Source organism: Prinia subflava, chromosome Z (genome assembly GCF_021018805.1).
Source record: "Prinia subflava isolate CZ2003 ecotype Zambia chromosome Z, Cam_Psub_1.2, whole genome shotgun sequence".
Classification (NCBI taxonomy): domain Eukaryota; kingdom Metazoa; phylum Chordata; class Aves; order Passeriformes; family Cisticolidae; genus Prinia; species Prinia subflava.
Genome location: NC_086283.1, coordinates 1,275,590 through 1,294,216, shown reverse-complemented (window position 1 = coordinate 1,294,216; position 18,627 = coordinate 1,275,590). Strand labels below are relative to the sequence as shown.

Below are 18,627 nucleotides of genomic sequence, written 5' to 3'. Positions count from 1 at the left end.
AGTGCACATAGCCTCAAGCTCAGCTTGGGGAGGTTTAGGTTGACATTAAGAAGAATTTCTTCACAGAAAACATTGCAGTATACTGCCTGGGGAGGTGGTGGAGTCACCGTCCCTTCAACACCGAGGTGTTGAAGACTGGACGTGCCACGCAGCAGGTGATTAAACACTGGAATGGACGATCCAGGGAAGTGGTGGAGTCACTGCCCCTGGAGGTGCCTAGGACGGGATATGGCACTTCGTGCGCTCCATGGTTTAGGGTGGACTCGATGATCTCCAGAGGTCTTTTCCAACCTAATTGATTCTGTGATTCTTCAGTTAAGGTCACAGCACCGGCCTGTTGAACCCACAGCAGCACTTCCACCAGGGAGGGAACCGTCTCAGCCGAGCGCTTGCGGCCCGGAGGACCAAAGGTGCTTTTATCACGACATGCCTGCATTAATGTACGTTTCCTCTTAGCGATTCTTCCCCGCCAGCGGGGAAGCCGGCGCCCTGGGACACCCCCTCATCCATGGCGCCCAGACAAAAGCAATCGAAGACTGCACCCTACTCCCGGACTGGAAGACGAGGCGGGCGGGCCGAGGCGGGCGGGCGGGCCGAGGCGGGCGGGCGGGCGAGCCGAGGCGGGCGGGCGGGCCGAGGCGGGCGGGCCGAAGCGCGGGGCGGCGCAGGCGCGGGCGCGGGCGGGAGGCCGCGGTGAGCGGCGGCGGGGCGGTGCGCGGGCCCGGCGGGAGCGCGGTGGCAGTGTGCGCGGAGGGGCGCGGGCGGCGGGGCCGCGGCTGCACGGAGGGACGGGGCCGGGGATCTGTCGGGACGGGCGCATCCCGGCCGCCTTCTGCCCCGGTGCGGAGCGCCATAAAACTCGCCGTGGCGCTGAGCCGGGCGCAGTGCGCTAGGGGAAGGAAGGCGTCCGGCTGGAGCGGGGTCTCGGGTATCCCCTCGGGGCGCGGTGCGGAGCAGCCGGGCTTCCCTGCCGTGGCGGCCCGGGCCGAGGGCCGAGGCCAGGCCGTGTCCCGCCCGCAGCCCGGGCCTGCCCCGCCACAGCCCCGGCGCAGTGGCGTCAGTGAAGTCACAGCGGCCCGGGTGGAGCTCTCAGCTGAGCGTTTTCCTGGTTCCGTGATAGCACTTAGTGAAAACACTGCCCGAATAATGTCCTTTTTTAAGAGTTCACCTCAGGGCAGCCAAGATGTATTTCTAGAGCAAGGGTTTTGGTGTCACTTGGGCACGTTGATCTGATTCACCTCGGAACTCCTAGTGGCTTAAGAGTGAAATTAGTGGTAAATACATAATGGGAGAAACGTGCAAATAAACAGTCAATACGACGTGCGACATTTAAAAGTACCCACTCAATTAGCAGAGAGGTCCTTTGGAATCTTAGCAACAATTTGGTTCACTATTGAGGCGAAAGCTCTCGAAAGATAGCTCTTGATTTTGTCCCTGTCTGCAGAGATCCCAGCGATGTGTTGCTGTTGCAATAAGCATCGTGATTTGTTGTGGGTGTCATATTTCTGAGGCAAGTGTGGAAATGCAGATCGCAATGCTCCAGTGGGGTGAACCAGTGAACTTAGTAGTAAACGAGCAGTGAGTGCCAACAAAATTCCAACATCCAACAACAAAATTTTATTTTTTCTGCTGCTTGGGAATCCTGAAGTGTCCTTCAGCAAGGGCCGCTTAGTGGAAAAAAAAGCCTTCAATAACGGTATCAATTGCAGTTGCATCTGGTTGAGTTTCAGATACGACCACTATGTTCTAAGAGCATAGCAGCTTCAACAAATGTCCTGGTTTGGCATTTGTTACCTCTTAAGTCTTTGGAGGCATATACGCAAGTCCATCTGGCAATAACATAGGATTGAAGAGAGAGGCTTTTAGTGAATTCTCAGAAGCTGTCTGGTGTGGAAAGTATGTAGAAAAAGTATAGTCAACTTAATGCTGTCTGACAATTTATTACTTGCTCTTGACATTTGATCATACAATAGTAGAATTAATTAGCTTGGAAGGTGTAGAGGAATTTTTAGAAGAGCGAGGTCATGATTTATTGATGGGGGGTTTGAACAATCCCTGCTACCAGGGAACAGTATGAGAGTCTGTACTGTTCCTGTGCTGGTCTTGTAGGCCTTGAATTAGCAAGAAAGTAGCAATTGTAATAATTTAGTGTGCCTTCGCAGGGATGCTTCCTCACGGATGCTGAATATGTGTAACAACTTGTTAGGCCTTCTCATGGATGTAGAAAACAGAATGCTATTCATAAGGTAGAACAAAAGGTAAACTATATGCCAAAAAACGTGGACCAATGAACAATTACTTAATGTATATGTACTTTTAGCCAATCACCAACTGTTTAGCTGTGCTTGCTTTCCTCTCTGTAACCTGATAAATAAGAGTATACTGGAAAAAAAAGAGAGTTCAGAGATCAAACCTAATCATATTGATGTCTGTTTGATGCTCTGCTCCTTTCTCGTAACAGGAAGGGACCTCAGGAGGTCATTGGCTCAACTCCCTGCTTCAAGCAGTGCTGTCAGCAAAGTTAGAGCAGGTTGCTTCAGGCCTTGTCTGATTAAGCTTTCTCTCAAAGGATTTGAAATGGAGTATAAAGTTGGGTGTGAAATTTAGCCAAATTTGGCACAAAATGTCCCAAGTTTTAGAAACTTGGTTACAGAGTTCTAAGCAGGATGAATGAAGCATACTTTTAGTTAAGTGGAAGTTGTGTTTCCTCTCCACATTTGTGGTGGAGATGATGATTCTGGTTCTCCAGTTGTGCAAAAGTCTTCACTGTACACAATATAGACATTTTTGGAAGATATGAAATGAGCAGAAAAACATATTGCCCTGCAGCACAGTTCTTTTTGGAGATACAAAACTGAAATATTTTTTAAGTAACATTTCTCTGTGCAAAACTAAAACAACTGATAAATCACTTTAAATAAATAAGTCATTATGAAGGTAAGATATTAATAACCTTTAAAACTTGAAGGCAGAAGTGGTGATTCCTGCATTCACAGAGCTGCAGGATAATCAGCTTTATTTCTACATCCTTATCAGCATGAGGGTCTTCTGGGTAAAACCCAGCTATGTGCCTTACTTGTCCACTAGATAAGTTAAATGTATTCACTCAGTGAGTCAAGTTTGATGGAATGAAGAAAGCTGATGTCAGCCTTTATGTGTATTAATCTGTTCACAGTGTGTCACGGCATATTCAGTGAAGTCAAGTCTTTGAAGAAGTAGTAGCATTATTATCTGCACTGCTCAGTGTCTACAGTGTCCTGGGTAAGACACACTTTGTAGAAGAGTCTTAAATACAGTGAAAAGTTATTGGAGAAGCTTATCCTCTAAGTGGGAAAGAAAGATGAAGAGTGAGGGAGAAAAAGATAATATTAATGGAAGCAGCTGTGCCATTTAACGATGGGTCTTTTAAATGTCATCACTGTTTCTCTAAAATACTCAAGTTAAAAATATATTGACATCTTTCAAGGGGAAGAATTCTAGAGATTAAATTGCTATATTAGTTGTGCAATCAGACTTCTCATCTGCTAATGTAAATAATTTCAGCAATCACTGATGGCCCTGCTGAAGCTGTGGATAAAAGCATAACCTCAGCAAATACAGTTTTCAGTGTCCTGTGGAGTGTGGAGAAGGTAAGGCTAGGTAAAATAAGATGAAAGAATGTTCAGCAGCTCAGTTCTTGTGCAGAGAGTGTGGTCACACCACATTTTACAAGATTGGGCAAAATTTCCACCATCCCAGTTCAGCTTTTTTTCTCCAGGCAGTAGATAGTACACCTACAGCAGAGAAAGGCAAACTGCTCTGGGATGGGTTTTGATTCAGTGTAAATAGCATTACTTTGACCAGAGGATTTCATGTGTATTGCTATAACAGCATATTAAGTATCCTGTTGCCATTTGAAGTTAAATTTCCAAATGCTTTTCTTATATGTAATCTTTTACATGTTGTATTAAGATTATGTACACAAAGTTCACATTGTTATAGTTGTCCTCAGAGACACCTATTCTGTCAAAATTATACTCCATATCAAAAGTATATGTGTGGCACCTCTGTTGTGTAACCTCAAGACGATTTTTCCACTTTAAAAAAGTCAGAGGTATTCTGGGATTAAAATGATCTTTGCCTTTCTTATTATACATATTTGAAATGAAAAAGAAATTTTAGAGGCAGCTTCTCCGCGAGCTCCCCAGAGAAAAATGAACCTTTTTTCATATTTTGTATCAGCAAGAGCAATCCCTGTGGTTACCTTATGATTCCATTTTGATCCTACTGTGGCACCTATGGAATTTCTGCACCTGTTCCTGCCTTCTTGACAATGAGTCTGTTGTAATTGCTCCTGCCAATGAAGATTTTGTCTAATCCCATTTTTTGACACACCCCAGTGTGACCCCCTCGCCTTTGGCTGCAGTAATAAGGAATATTCTGATGGAGCATTTCACTAAAGCATCAGTGCTTCCCATAGCCCTCCCAGGTTCACATCCTCATAACCTTTGAATGCACCTCTGCATTCACTTTTTGTGTCTTTAGACAAAACATACAGTATTGGGAGTTGTTGTGCATCTGTTCTTAAGTCTCTTCATTCATGTTTTATGGCAGATTTGCATGGGGTTCTACAGTACCCCTTGTAGATCATTTCAGCTTTTAAGAGGTTGCTGCGTTGGGTCCTTTAAGTTTTAGATTTCTGAACTAGGTGGGTATTATTTAATAGTCCACGTACTTAATTGCACTCTTTGATTTCAGATTTTGTCAGGACCTGCAGCAAAACAACACAAAAAGAAGCACCTTCAGAACAAAGATGAATATCGGAAAAGCTGACAGTGCTGTTAACGTCAGCAATGGAACAGATCTAGCTATTGGCTTTACTTCTTCCACCGTAGCTGTCCTTCTGTTTGGGACAAACTTTGTGCCTGTCAAGAAATTTGATACTGGTGATGGTAAACTTAATTATTTTCTTTTCTATGGTTTGCTGTTTTTGCTAATAGGAACATTTTACCAGCAAATACTAGAGTTGCAATGCTAGTTGTAAAAAAAAAAAAAATCATCACAGCCTTAATCCAGAGACTATGTTTAATTTTGTCTGCTGTTGTTACGGTATAAAGCAATAATACTGCTTCAGGATGTGGTATATCTTTAGAAGTGCCTTTTTATAAATTGTGCACTTTGACAATGATGGTGCACATTTCATGAGAATTTCACCAAGGAAAGGGAAATGTCCTTTGTTCTACCTTTATGGGGATTCTCAGATAGATATGGTATTATTTAAAAATAAGGTAGAAGTTTTTGGACTTTGGAGCACTGCCTTTTAATTGTGGACCTAACATAAAAACAAAACAGGAAATTTTAATAGTTTTATTTGGTGACTTGGTAAGAGGAAACAGGCATTCCTATTTCCTGCTTAGAATATTATCACATTACTAAGTTTATGTTAAATATCCGTGTTGGTACAAAGCATAACCAATTACCAGATCCCTAGATGAATAAGTCTGCCATTATGTTTGTACTGATTTGAAAGCAAAACCAGTGAGACTCCAAGTCAGAAATACAATTTAATAGAGAGAGAAGAAACAAACAACAAAAAGGGTAAAAATAAAATAAGGTAGATGCAGTAGTACAAAGGACCACTGACAGAGTCAGAATGCAAACGTGACACCCTGTTGGTCAGGGTGTTGAAAGCAGCCCAAAATAAATCCTCCTGGAGTGACAGTTGTGGCTCCGTTGAAGTAGAGATGATCCTCAAGAAAGGGCCCAGTCATCCTCTGGGAATCCAGTGGAAACAGGCTCTCTTGGTGTCTGGGATTGCAGGTTTTATCCTGGTGGAAAGGCTTTGGCTCCTCACCACTGGGTGGAGCATCTCACACTGGAATGAGGTGATGTTATCAGTCATGTGAGAGGCCTTAAATGGCCCATTCACAGGGGATGTCCCTCGGAGGAGGATGGGTGGAGGAAGAAGAGATAAGAAGGCCCTGCCTTATCTGGTGTTATCAGGTGTCCCATTAACAGAGGGTGTCTGCCCTCTTTCCACCCCTAGAGTTCCAAGAGATAAAGAACAATATCTCCCAACCAGTGTCAACAGATGAAAACAGAACATACAGTTTTGGTTACGTTTTTCAACCCAAAACAATGCTGTTGCAATATAGTGGCTGCATTGCAAGCTGGATATAGCCTCTGCTCTTTGTGCCAAGTATGACCCTAACAAGACAAGCTTACGCTTTTAATGGAAAGTCTTAACACAGCTGGCATAAAGTTAACCGGTCTGCCTAAACGACCCTTCAAGAATCTACAGAGGTAGAAGAGATCTATCACTGACCATCCTCAGTGTCCAGGATTACTGAAAAAGCTCGAGCTTTGAAAAAGTTTTGTCCTGTTGCAGTCTTCTGTGTTAGCAGCTACTGGGGTGGTGGGAGAAGTTTGCAGCAACTGAATATCATCTTTGTCAGAGGTCCATCAAAATTTTCATGTGTTTAAGAATCAGGGCTTGTGTAAACTTTGGCCAGCAAAGTGTCTTTTGCAGCTCTGTAGGAAGAATGCATGATAAGGAGAAAGTTAACCAAATTATAACCCACCCTGAAAATATATCCCTTGAATAAAATGTAACAAGGTTCCCTGACATTCACAGAGGCAGTGGCCACCTTTTTGATTTTTTCTCTTCTACTGCATCACAGATAAACATATTCTGGTAAGAGATTCACACATGCAGTGTTCTACAAATTCCCTATTGTGTGCATTTGATTTTTCCACAGGCATGTTCTTCCAGTGGATTCTCTGTGCCTCCATATGGATAGTTTCTTTGGTGGTCAATTTGATCCAGAATTGCCCCCGTTTTTGGCCTCTGGCTATGGTTGGAGGTTTTGTGTGGGCTACAGGTAAGGATAAAGAGATTCCAATTCTTGAAACTTTTCCTTATATGAGATAGTAGTTATTTAGTAGTCATTCAGTTCTTTAAAGCCTCACTGTTAATGGAACTGTACCTTTATAGTAAATACTGTTTTAATATGCTTATTTTATAAGGGGCAAATTTGCACCAAAAGTAATATTTAAAACTATAGGGAGGAAAAGTCTATGTTCAGTGTATTTATTTTTTTAAAAACACTGTTTCTTACTACCTTGTAGCTTCCTAAATTTCTTTGCCTTCCAGCCAGGCACAAAACCTAAAGCAAACATGTATAACATCACATTCTGTTTTTTAACTGGTTTTGGGTTTTGTGTTTCAGGCAATGTTACAGTTGTCCCTATTGTTAAAACTATTGGCTTAGCACTTGGTCTTTTGATATGGGCTTCTTTCAATTTGCTGACTGGTTGGGCAAGTTCAAGGTAAGTGTGTTTTAAATCTTAAGTCATTAATTAATTAGTAGCATATTTAATGTTGCCAAATCTTCATTAATAAATGCAGTGAAAATTCACCTGTAGAACCACAGACTCATTCAGGTTGGAAAAGACCTTTAAGATCGTCAACTCCAGCCATTAACATAACCCAGCCATAACTCTACCACTAAAGAGGATTTATCCTATGTATTAAAACCTTTTCCTTCTCACTGGAAAGTACTCAAGTTAACTATTTTAGTTTTTTGTATTTCCTCTGTTTAAATAGAAAGAAGAATGCCCAGTGAAGTTATTGAGTCAATAAATAATGCATTTCTTAATGTGAAACTAGTACATATTCGTATTATTTTCTTCTGCAATCTGGTCTGATAAAATAATTTAACTTCAGTTTCTAAATATACTTATTAAAAAATCCACATGAAATTAAAAGTTGTTTTTGTAAAAGAGGCATAGCCTTTTGCAATCCAACTGAAGCACTGATCTAATACTGAAAATATATACTTAAGCAGAATTATTTACATGAGTCAAGACTTCAAAGGCTAGGTTATAATTTAACTATTTGTATAAAGTCAGTGCATCGAAGTGAAACTAGTTAAATATTCCAGATTTGGTTGGTTTGGAATTGACCCAGAAGAGGTATCAAGACCAATCTTAAATTATATTGGAGCTGGACTTTCACTTGTAAGGTAAAAATTGATACTTGTAATGAATTTCTGTTACGTAAAATGTATATTTACTAACCAACCACCAGGATGATTTCACAAGAGAATTAATACATTGAAGGTTTTTTGGAAAATCAATTTACTACCAAATTCATGACCTATCCATACCTAGCTGGTGAGTGTTCATGTAGATACAGACATGTTATCCAGTACAGGAGTGAAATGGTTATACACAAACATGGAATTGCATTTTTTTGCTGGTAGGCATATGCAAGGCAAAGCAGAGATGCACAGATTGCCTCCCTAGCTAGGTTATTCTGATGATCCCGTTTCCTCAAATCCTGTCAGAGGACAGACTGACTAGAAGAATCTTGTTGAGAAAACCTCAGATTTCTCATCTCACTTCACTCAGTCAGGGGTACAAATCTTAATCTCATAACAGCAGAATATGCCACAGAACCCCTTCCCTGGTACTTTGGGGTCCACGAAAGGCCAGAGGCTTTGCATCTTTTCCTGTGTAATAGCTCTCTGCCATGTAAGTCAAGGCACACTTCCAGGTAGCAGTGTTCTTGCTTTCCAACTGGGTGGCTGGGAAGACAGCCCTAAATCCTAAGGGCTTACTGTAAGCATGCTGACAGAACATGAACATAATGTCTTTCAGAAAAGGAGGGTATTAAGAACCTAGAAATAAGCCATTTGTGATTGATTGGTAGGAGAGAGCTTCTGCTTTAGATTCATGATTTTTGCTTCCACTTTTCTTCTTTTCTAAGAGTCTGCAGCTTTGTATCCGTTCCTCTTAAAAGTGGCATGTGATTTTAGGAGGTCCTGAGAAAATTGTAGCAGTACTGCTATTCCTTCCTGATGAATTCATGCACCTCACCACCTGCATCCTGTTTCTGAGATACCTTAGAGGGAGTGACCAACAGGGAGAGAGATAGTGAGCAAACATGTTTTCCTGGGAAACCGCACAAAGCCTACGTATTTTGCTCTGTGGAGCTCAGAACCAGGCTTTTCATTTTATCCTCCTGTATGGAATCTGTATGTTTCCTCTGGAGGAAACTGACATCCTTTTATGCCTATGTTTACTCCATGAGTAAGAGATGGAAATGTGCTGTTTACAGCTAGGAGAAGAAATTTCTAGATCATTAAAATGTTTCTCATAAAAGTAAAAAGTAGTAAAAAAAGTAAGAGGCAGATCCTTCCCCTTCTGATTGCATGTATTTACCTGATCTCCTGGAGGTGGGGTTAGGAGTTGTAATATTACCCTTTCTTCTCCATTTGATCCACTTAATGCACTAAGCAGCACTGAGTAATATCGCTTTTCCTTCTGCATGCTCAAAATACTCTGTAGCAGCAATATTTCATCCCTCACATATGATGCAGGACTAAAAATTAATTCTTCTGTTCCTAAAGAGACAATTCTATGCAGGTTTAAGCTGTTCCATATAGAATTTTCAAGCATGTGTTCCATTTATGTGTGGTTTGGTACAGCAGGTACTGTACTGCCACTGTTAGTTAAAGTATCTGTTGTTAATGTGATTGTAACTACACAGTGTTAAAAGAAGATGTTTCAGTCACATTTCATTAGAAGAAAGATCTATAAAACGATATAAAAACTGATTTATTTACTTACTTTCACTTGGGGTGTTAGCTAAGTTAAATTAATAACTTTTAATTATTACATTTATATCTTATATATAATCATAGTAAGTTACAACTTCAAAGCAATTGCATTTTTAAAATACACTGCAGTAACTTTGGGGTAATAATGAAAACAAAGGAATATGACTCCAAATGAAACTTTTGTCTCTGGACACTAAATGTTATGTCCTTATGAACTGACATGGTATTTATTGGTGTATTTTTCTCTTCTGAGTGCTGTCATATTTCTTTTTATAAAAACTGAAGTCCAGAGTTCTTCAGCTTCATTAGAAAGCACACCTTTACTGAGAGAAAGTGTAAGTACTCTACAGTTGTTATTTTACAGCAGTGAAAATACATATCCATTTTAAAACAAAAAATGTGGTTGTTAGTCAGGTTTTCTAGGATTTATGGTAGACTACATAAAACAACATAAATATGTACTGATTGTATCTTAATCTGTGGATCCTGGATGTCATTCTAAATTATTAGCATTAGAAGAATTAGCAGAATTAGCAACAGAAGAGGTATTCCTAAGTGTTCTTTCTTGTTTGTCAGATTTAGATGGCTTAGAAAGTCCTTCTTCATTATGATGGAGATTATATAAAAGTGTATTACTTTCTTATATGAGAAGAGGGAGCAATTTCAATGAAACATCAGCTGCAAAGTTGTGAGGTGCTTAGGTGAAAGGCCAGGTTTTTGCCACGTTGGAGAGCCAGGAGACTGTCAAGAGTTGCTGACTGTCATCATCAGCTGTGGCATAGGCTGTAGGTCAGTGAGGGGTACCAGATTGGCTCCTTAGGAAGCCCAAAGTATGCAAGAGAGCTGGAGAAGCACAGGCTCCTGCTACCAGTGTACCTTACTGTTAGAGGTTAGTGCACAGTGACTACCTGAACAGAGAGCCCTGAGAACTTTCTAGCTGTGCTCAATGCTCCCTAGAGGTTCCAGTCTACCAGACTGAATCACAGAGGATGCTTTGAGAAATTGCACATTTTAAGAAATCGAACTAAACTAAATTTACATGAAAACTCTTGCTTTGCAGTCTATTAATGTTTCTGAAGACACCACAGAAGACTCGTGGGTGAACAAACTTTCTCCGGCAAAAAGGAGACTCATGTAAGTTGCTAACAGTTATTTTGCTGGTGCATAGAAGGTAGGCATAGAAGGTAGTTAAACACAGTGTAAGAGCAGAATTTGTGTCCATAGTTTCCTAGCAGTCACACACTAATAAATAACAGGTTTTTACATACTAGTGTAGTGTGCAAATGTATATATATGAATAGTTGCACAGCTATTTAGATTATTCCATTGGCACTGTTGAGTGTGTCTAACCTTACCAATTAAGTATTAGGTACTACTGTGAAAAATACCATTTGGCAAAGTAAATAACAATATCAACTCAGTAATTACAGAGCTGGATTTTAGCACCTGGTTGATTATCACTCCAGCACAGAAGAAGCCTGTGCTAATGACATGCTTCCAGGTGGGGTTTCAAGTGAATACAGCTGGAGAAAGCACGGCAGTATGGTAAGGAGACAGTAAAAGTGCTCCCAAGTGGAAGCAAGCTAACAAGAAGGCAAAGTCGAGACTCCCAAAGAGCACAGCAATATGTGGAGAAGGGGACTGAAAAGGCAATGAACCTGGGAAGTTATAAGGACTATATAGATTGCAACAACAAAGGTGAGGACGGGAACATTTTAAATTGAATTTTTGTTTGTTGTGCCCTAGCTCTTCTTTTAAGAAATCCTAGTTAGTTTATTTCCCATGTCATTAATCTAGATTGCTGGCTTTTGCAGCACGAATTGTCTGTGCTGCTTGGCTAAAAAGTAGAGGGAAACTATGTAAACTATTTCTCTACTAGAAAATAAAAATATGCTAAAATGTATTATTTTTATAGTAATTTTTATATGATGCACGGTTTTTACCTGCAGTACTGGGCTTACATGTCTTATCTACTTCCTTAACTTATGCAGGGCTATTTTCTCCAATTTCTGTTCTTTTTAAAGAGGCTGTAGCCTGGCTGTAGTAGCGGGAATACTCTACGGTTCCAGTTTTGTACCAGTCCTTTACATCAAGGACCATGGAAGGAGAAATGAAACTGTATACACAGGAGCAAGTCAGTTTGGTAAAGGCTAATAGGTCACTTCTACTTCATTTCATCATTGTGTTCTCCTGCTTTTTGAAGGCATAAGGTGAAATTCTTGATATGCCTGAAACTATACTGTGACAATTCATCAGTTCTGCAGTACTTTACATGTTGTCATAATCATACCCTAGCACTCCCTTTTTCTCAGAGGTGAATTACACCATAGAAAACACTGAGAAACAGCCCAAAGACTACCATACATAACTCACAGGTATGTTTCTGAGGGCATTAAATACTAGCATTTTCAAAATACAGAGTTTGTATGAGTGGAGAATGAGTTAAACAAGGGCACAAGCTTGCCAATTGCCAACAGCAGTAAACGAAGAGAGGATTGATCATAACTGATGAGGAGAGCAGATATGTAACAACATAAGTAATTAAAACCATTGTTTTTTAAATTGAAACCGTTTAACATAAGCCTAATTGCCATTTTCAAACATTCCCCCAAAAACATTTTTCTTAAGATTCAGGTTATACTCTATCAGGTAATGCATGCAGCACCTTGAGAGCAAAGTACTGCTGAGAACATATAATGTTGCCATTGTCATATACAATTTCTCTTGAATACTGCAATGTATATATTCCCCAGCCAGGCAGAACAGATGTTGTCATTACCATAACTGCCTTTCCTGTTGAGAATTTACAGCTTTAAGGAGACAAGGATCATCCACAGGCTTCTGCTTTACCATATTGGAAATACTCTCTTAGCACATACCAAATCCATAAAGGATTTTTTATTGTTTGTAATTATAGTGGTCAAAAATGTGATGCATCCTTCAAGATTAAAAAAGGACAAAACTGAGTTATATTTTGCCTGCATAGTCTGTGCAGTTGTCTTGCCCTTAAATGTACAGAACAAAACAAGGTTACGGGAATACAGGAACATAATTACAACCTCTCTTGACCATCTACAATTATGTAAAATCCCCACCCCAGTTTTGTAGCCTCACTTGAGGATTTTCTCAAGGTTTTTTTAAATTAATTCAGGAATATGTAATAGAGTTTTGAAAATAACATCATAGAAATGCTTAGAAGCCTGTAATAAGTCAACACAGCATTTAGTTCATGTTTAATAGGTATCATTGATTGTATACATTCACAGTCAGACTGGCAGCTGTGTTCAGCACAATGAGATTTGAATTTGAATTCTTAGGAGGAGCACCTTCATGCATTTTTGTCTATAAGAATGTTGTCAGTGAAAATAATTTAGTTAAAATTAATAACTGATGTTTTTACTAATATTTTGTAATTTCTTTTTCAGATTTAGATTATGTTTTTGCACATTTCAGTGGAATATTTCTTACAAGTACCATCTACTTTTTGATCTACTGTGCAGTCAGGAAAAATAAACCTTACATTTATCCCCAAGCAATATTGCCAGGTATGACTGTTTTTTAAATTAGCAATTCATTTCAGCTACTTCTTAGGACCATTTTGCAGTGATTAGTTCAAGCTGTGTGTTGGAATTGTGGTTCACCTCTCAAGTATCTTCATTTGACTTCTTGTCTCTTTTGAAAGAGCACTTATGTTAATTAATTAAGGTTAGGAGACAGTGATAACTCTGGTTCTAATCTGAAACTAGAACAAGGTGACATTGCAGATTTTCAGAAACCAATTGCCAGAGTGGAGAGCACATTGCCCAGAAAATAATGAACTTTAATTAATTTGCTACTTCAGTTGCAGTAGTTGATTTTTGTCCTTTGAGCTTTGGTTTAGTTTGCCAAAGCCAGCTTGTTTAAGTAATTAACATACTAAAATACATATATACAATTGCTGTATTATGCTATAAGTATAAAGCTTCCACAAACTGCTGCCTGTACCTTGCTATGCATGTTTTTGATGGGGATTTATTTTCCTAGGGTTTGTTTCTGGTGTGCTTTGGGCAATAGCCAATTGCTGCTGGTTCCTGGCCAATCACTATCTCAGTGCTGTCGTCAGCTTTCCAATAATTACTGCAGTAAGTATATAAAAAGTTAGATCTCTAACTAGAATTAAAAGTGAGTAGGTTTTTACTCTTCTTTTTTTTGGAATTGAGTTGAAATTATGATGGGTCTAGAGCATTTTTAGTCAAAAGTATACAGTGCCTCCTCTGCTTGTCTGCGCTAGTTTTTGGATTTTTAGGAACTTGAATGACTCTGACAAGCACCATCTTGGTCAATGTCAAGTGTAAGAAAAACCAGAAGAATTGAGAATGTGAGTCTTTAGGTTATGTAAAAGCTAAAGCTTTTTAACCAGAATTATATCAATATTAACTATTTAATTGAAATTATTAAAAGAAGAATTATTTTATGCTTTCATCCCAGGAAGTACATTTTTGTCTGGATGGTTTTGAATTAGTGACTTTCATTCCCTAGTAGTCATTTTGCTTGATTAAGTCAGGCATTTTTTCTTTTTACAGTTCTTGAACAAACAGAACAGATTATGTACTACTGAAAATAATGTTCTCATGCAAATGTGTGGAAAATAGGTTGGCCTGTTCTCTGTTCATGATATACCTTTAAAGCATTAATTCCAATTACTAAGTAAAAGTAAACTTTGCATTTACTCTCTTGACAACACTGCACTAGTTGGTGACGCAAGGGTGGCAAATGAGGGTTAATAAATATTAAGACCAAAGTTTTGCTTAATAGCTGTATTTTGGAACCAAACTAATGAAGCAACTTCAATAGGGATTAAGCTTTGCCTCAAGATCCAGTAAGTCAAAATATACTCTGCAGTATGCAATGAAAAAAAAAAAACCTTGGGATCATTCTAATTAGAAACTGAAGGATTAATGGAAAGCAGCTTTAGTAATTTAGTTATCAGTATGCCTAAAGGGCAGGAATGTAAATAACTAAATGAAAAATGTAAGGACAGCACTGATGAGAAACTGCCTATCTGGACTACAGGTGCAGAATTGCTGCTTTATTTCACCTTGGAGAAAATTTTTAGAGAGGTATTCATCACATCCCTTTAACACTTTGTTCCATTTTTTAAAGTGCATTCCTCTCACAGCGCACATTATCTAGAAAGTGCAATAACCCCTCAAATAATAGTTGGCCATGTCGCTAGGAAACAGCACCCACACATATATTCAGCATGAGACACTTTGTTCTCTATATCTGTGTCCCATCAGCTACGTTGAGGATGAAGAGAGGAAGGTCACTGGCCAAACATCTGTCAAGTATTTCTCAGAACAGCTCTAATGGCAAGCATTAACAGAGCCAATTTTTGCTTCACATTCACATATTTTCTCATCAGAGATGAAAATTCAGATCATTGCTCACTCAGGGGAAAAACTTACTTTGTATTGCCAAGAGTGCCTGGAAGTTGCTATTGTGTATCACTGTTTGCTGTTAGCCAGGAAACCTCCACAACAACATCACAGAAAATCAGGAGTTTTCCCTGACCTGTCTCCCTGGCTGGATTTGTGCTTTGTCCAGATGCCAGCTATGCAGGAAATAGATCTATGTTTCAGTCTCTTGATATCATACTGAACAATAAAATCAAACTTCAGCCAATAGTTAGTCATGCTGATAAAGGAAATGTTAGGAAACCTTGTGGACTCTAATTTGGACTGAAGTGAGGCATGTTATTTGGAGTCTATTGAAAGAACATGTAACAGCTGGAGCAGACTCTGCAGTTTCATTTAGAAAGAAGTTGTGCCTATTGCAAAAAAAAAAAAAACCAAACCAGTTTCTTGACTCTTTAGCCCTTCCTGAAGATTTTATTGAATCTTACTTAGTAAATATTTCAATGATATTTATGCTTTAGTCATGAGTGCTGTATGTGCATACAAAATGGAAAGACGTAAATGTGTTATCCAGACAGAATTCAACCAACCTGAGAGCAGCAATGAGGAGTAAATTTTAATGAAATGCTGTAACATAAAAATTAATCTTATTCTTTAGGGTCCTGGCCTTGTTGCTGCAATGTGGGGAGTCCTTGTATTTAAGGAAATCAAGGTAATGTAATTAGGTCTCTTACCTAATATCTCTTGCTTGCCTCTAGCTCTAGAAACAGCATGACTTGGTGTACAGCTGTATCTCAGATTTCTCCTCCTTGCAAGTATTGCATTATGAAACTGAAAGTGATATCAGGCAATATTAAGTTTTCCAAGAAACCTGAGGAGCTGTCAACCATTTTTACAGGAATGAAGATTTTAGTACCACAGCTGTATGAGGAGCAGTGGATGTAAATGAATACTGTAGCACAGCCAGGAGGCAGGATGCCAGGCACTGCCTGAAGACAGTTTTCATTTGAGCCAGTTCTTTCAGTGGGGCAGAGGAATGAGCAATTGTCCTAATAACACATCAGCAAATAGATTAAATTTTTAGGGTCAAGATCAACAAAAGCTGTAAAAATGCAAGAGGTTAATTGACCTTTGTAATTACAGTGTAATGTAAAGATCCTAAATTAATATGGTAGTGATTGTCTACAACAAGCTAATATTCTGGATTTTAAAATATAGGGCAGAAGTTAGTTTTCTGGTGGAATTTGAAGCACTGAATGCTGGTAGTGTAATACCAGGTTCTTTTTACCAATCTATCCAAGATCCATAGGTACCTCACTTGCTGTTGGAGATGATCTTTCCCTATATTTTTGGTGGCTGTTCATTAGGCATCATTGGATCTAGAGCTAGAAGTTCTGTGTCTCCCACTGCAAATTAGTGTTGCACCACAGTAGAAGATAATAATGTTCATTATCCAAATCTTTGTAAATCTCTAAGCCTTTCATTCTTTTCATATAATCTCTGCCTAAATGAAACTTAGTACTTTGTTCTATTTTTTTTTCAAGTTGTATCAATAATTAAAAGATGATATTTTTCTTTTTCTCTTCCTTTGCCTGTACAGGGACTGAAAAACTACGTGTTACTGTCAATATCGTTTTGCATCATCTTGGCTGGATCGCTTTCCACAGCTTTTTCTAAAGTTTGAAAGGACCTTCTGGGCCAGTAGATGGTGCTAGCGTTTAGCACAACTAGACAGTGTTGGTAGCTCACAATACATAGTCAGTTTCAAAATGTATGTCCAGCATTTACCCTAACTTGCTTCAGCCAAATGGAAAATGAAAACATTTGGCACGAAAGAAAATCTGGAAATACTTGTTTCTGTTTTTCTTGGAACAGTAAGAAAATGAAAGGACTTTTTAATCAAAGCTAAATGATTTTATTGTTACTAATTATTAGTTATTTTCATTCAGGTGCTAAAATTTGTCATCATAAATTGCAGTTTACTCTTGTGATGGTGGATAGTGATTTTAATTTTAGTCTATAATACTGTATGTGTTTGCAAGCTGATTTGTTTATTAAAACATTTTCTTACTGACAAATATATGTCTTGAAATATTCCTCATGAAACCGATACACATGAAGATATCAAAACTTTTATTTAGAAGCATTATTCTTAAAAATCATTAGCTTACATAAAAATGTTACCTTCAGTCACTTCAGACTTGTGAAAGAAATAAAGTTAAAAGGGTGCTGGAAAATAAATTACTTCAGTTTCACAACAATTTCTGTAACCACCACTAAGAAGGACTGTTTATTTTCTTGCTTGTGGCAGCTAATACATACAGAGCATTTTTTCTGAATCCTCCCCCTTAGTCTTTTCTTCAGTGGATTAGACAACCCCAGCTCCTGCAGTCTTCCCTTGCTTGTAACTTGCTTGTAATTTCTCTTTGTCTTTCCTGATAACAGAATGGTTTGGCTGGAGGGGACCTTAAAGATCATCTAGATCCAACCCCTCTGCCAAGGACAGGGATGCAATTCACTAGACCAGGTTGCTGAGGGCCCCATCCAACCAGGCCTTGAATACTTGCAGAAATGAGGCAGCATCTTCTCTGGACAGCCTGTTCCAGTCTTTCACCACCATCTGAGTAAAGAAGTCCATGTTAACATCTAATCTAAACCCAACCGTTTTCAGTGTAAAACCATTGCCACTTGCCCTGTCACTGTCTGCCTGTGTAAAAAGTTTCTCTCTCTCCTTTTTATACAGCACCTTAAGCTTCTGGAAGGCTGCAGTGAGGTTTCATTGAAGCCTTCTCCATGCTGATCTCTCAGGAAGTGGCCTAGGTCTGTGTAGAACACCAAAACATGGCAGTCAGGTTACAGCCTTTCAAAGACCAAGAAGAACAGCCGTAAGATTATGGGTGTTTTTCCCCGTGCAATTTGCAAGCTCTGTTCGTAGTTACACATCACAACATTTTGCCATCATGGCTTGATATTGTTAACATGTTTAGATTGCAATCATAGTTTCTCCTTTCTCCCTTCCAACTTTCTTTGTCTGCTCTGCACCAGATTTGATGTTAGAACTGCTACTCAACCTGCTTTTTCCCATATTGTATTGTTTATTCCTACCTAGGTGTCAGAACTTGGTGTCTGGCAGGTTTTTCCCCTCCAAGACATTTCGCTAATTTTGTTCTCTATGTTAAGCTTGTTCTCCAACAAGGCAGTAGCATTTTTCAGCCAGATGTCATCTGCAAATTTAATAAATGTACCCTCTAATTGCTATAAAGAATTAATGAATATGCTGCATGATACTGGCCTTTACTTACATTTTGGTATCTAATACTTATTTTTACTTTTCAGGAACAATTGATTAACCTTTGAGTATAATTTCCCTGTGTCTTGCAGTGCTTTTGTTTAGACTGCGTTCTTGGAGCTTTTATTTACATAACATCTTATAGAACTGTTCAAGTGAAGGTACATGATGTGTTCTACCCTAATACCTGATCTTGAACTAAAAACTGGTATTTTTTTCTGTCCAGTACCCAGGTCGGGCACAATTTCTCCTTGACCGTTGCTTACCTAGCCATTGTTCTATTGACCCAGACAAAGAAAAGTAGTATATTCACTGTGTTTTTGAAATAACTTGAATTAAA

General features: G+C 39.1%; 1 protein-coding gene across 9 annotated transcripts; it reads left to right on the top strand.

Annotated features, from left to right (window-relative positions):
• The first annotated feature begins 619 nt into the window (after positions 1–619).
• Positions 620–17,268, top strand: TMEM144 (transmembrane protein 144). Of its 9 annotated transcripts, none has more exons than XM_063422286.1 (14): positions 636–693; positions 3,176–3,261; positions 3,544–3,629; positions 4,738–4,931; positions 6,738–6,860; positions 7,209–7,308; positions 7,923–8,003; positions 9,856–9,937; positions 10,663–10,736; positions 11,627–11,745; positions 13,028–13,147; positions 13,626–13,723; positions 15,657–15,710; positions 16,599–17,268. In XM_063422286.1, exons 4-14 carry the CDS (start codon positions 4,793–4,795, stop codon positions 16,680–16,682), a joined length of 1,074 nt encoding a protein of 357 aa, XP_063278356.1. In that variant the 5' UTR covers positions 636–693; positions 3,176–3,261; positions 3,544–3,629; positions 4,738–4,792; the 3' UTR covers positions 16,683–17,268. The 9 variants fall into 9 exon arrangements, with proteins under 9 accessions (XP_063278355.1, XP_063278364.1, XP_063278362.1 ...); XM_063422287.1 differs by lacking the exon at positions 636–693 and adding an exon at positions 726–743; XM_063422288.1 differs by lacking the exon at positions 636–693 and adding an exon at positions 2,243–2,258.
• Positions 17,269–18,627: the final 1,359 nt, after the last annotated feature.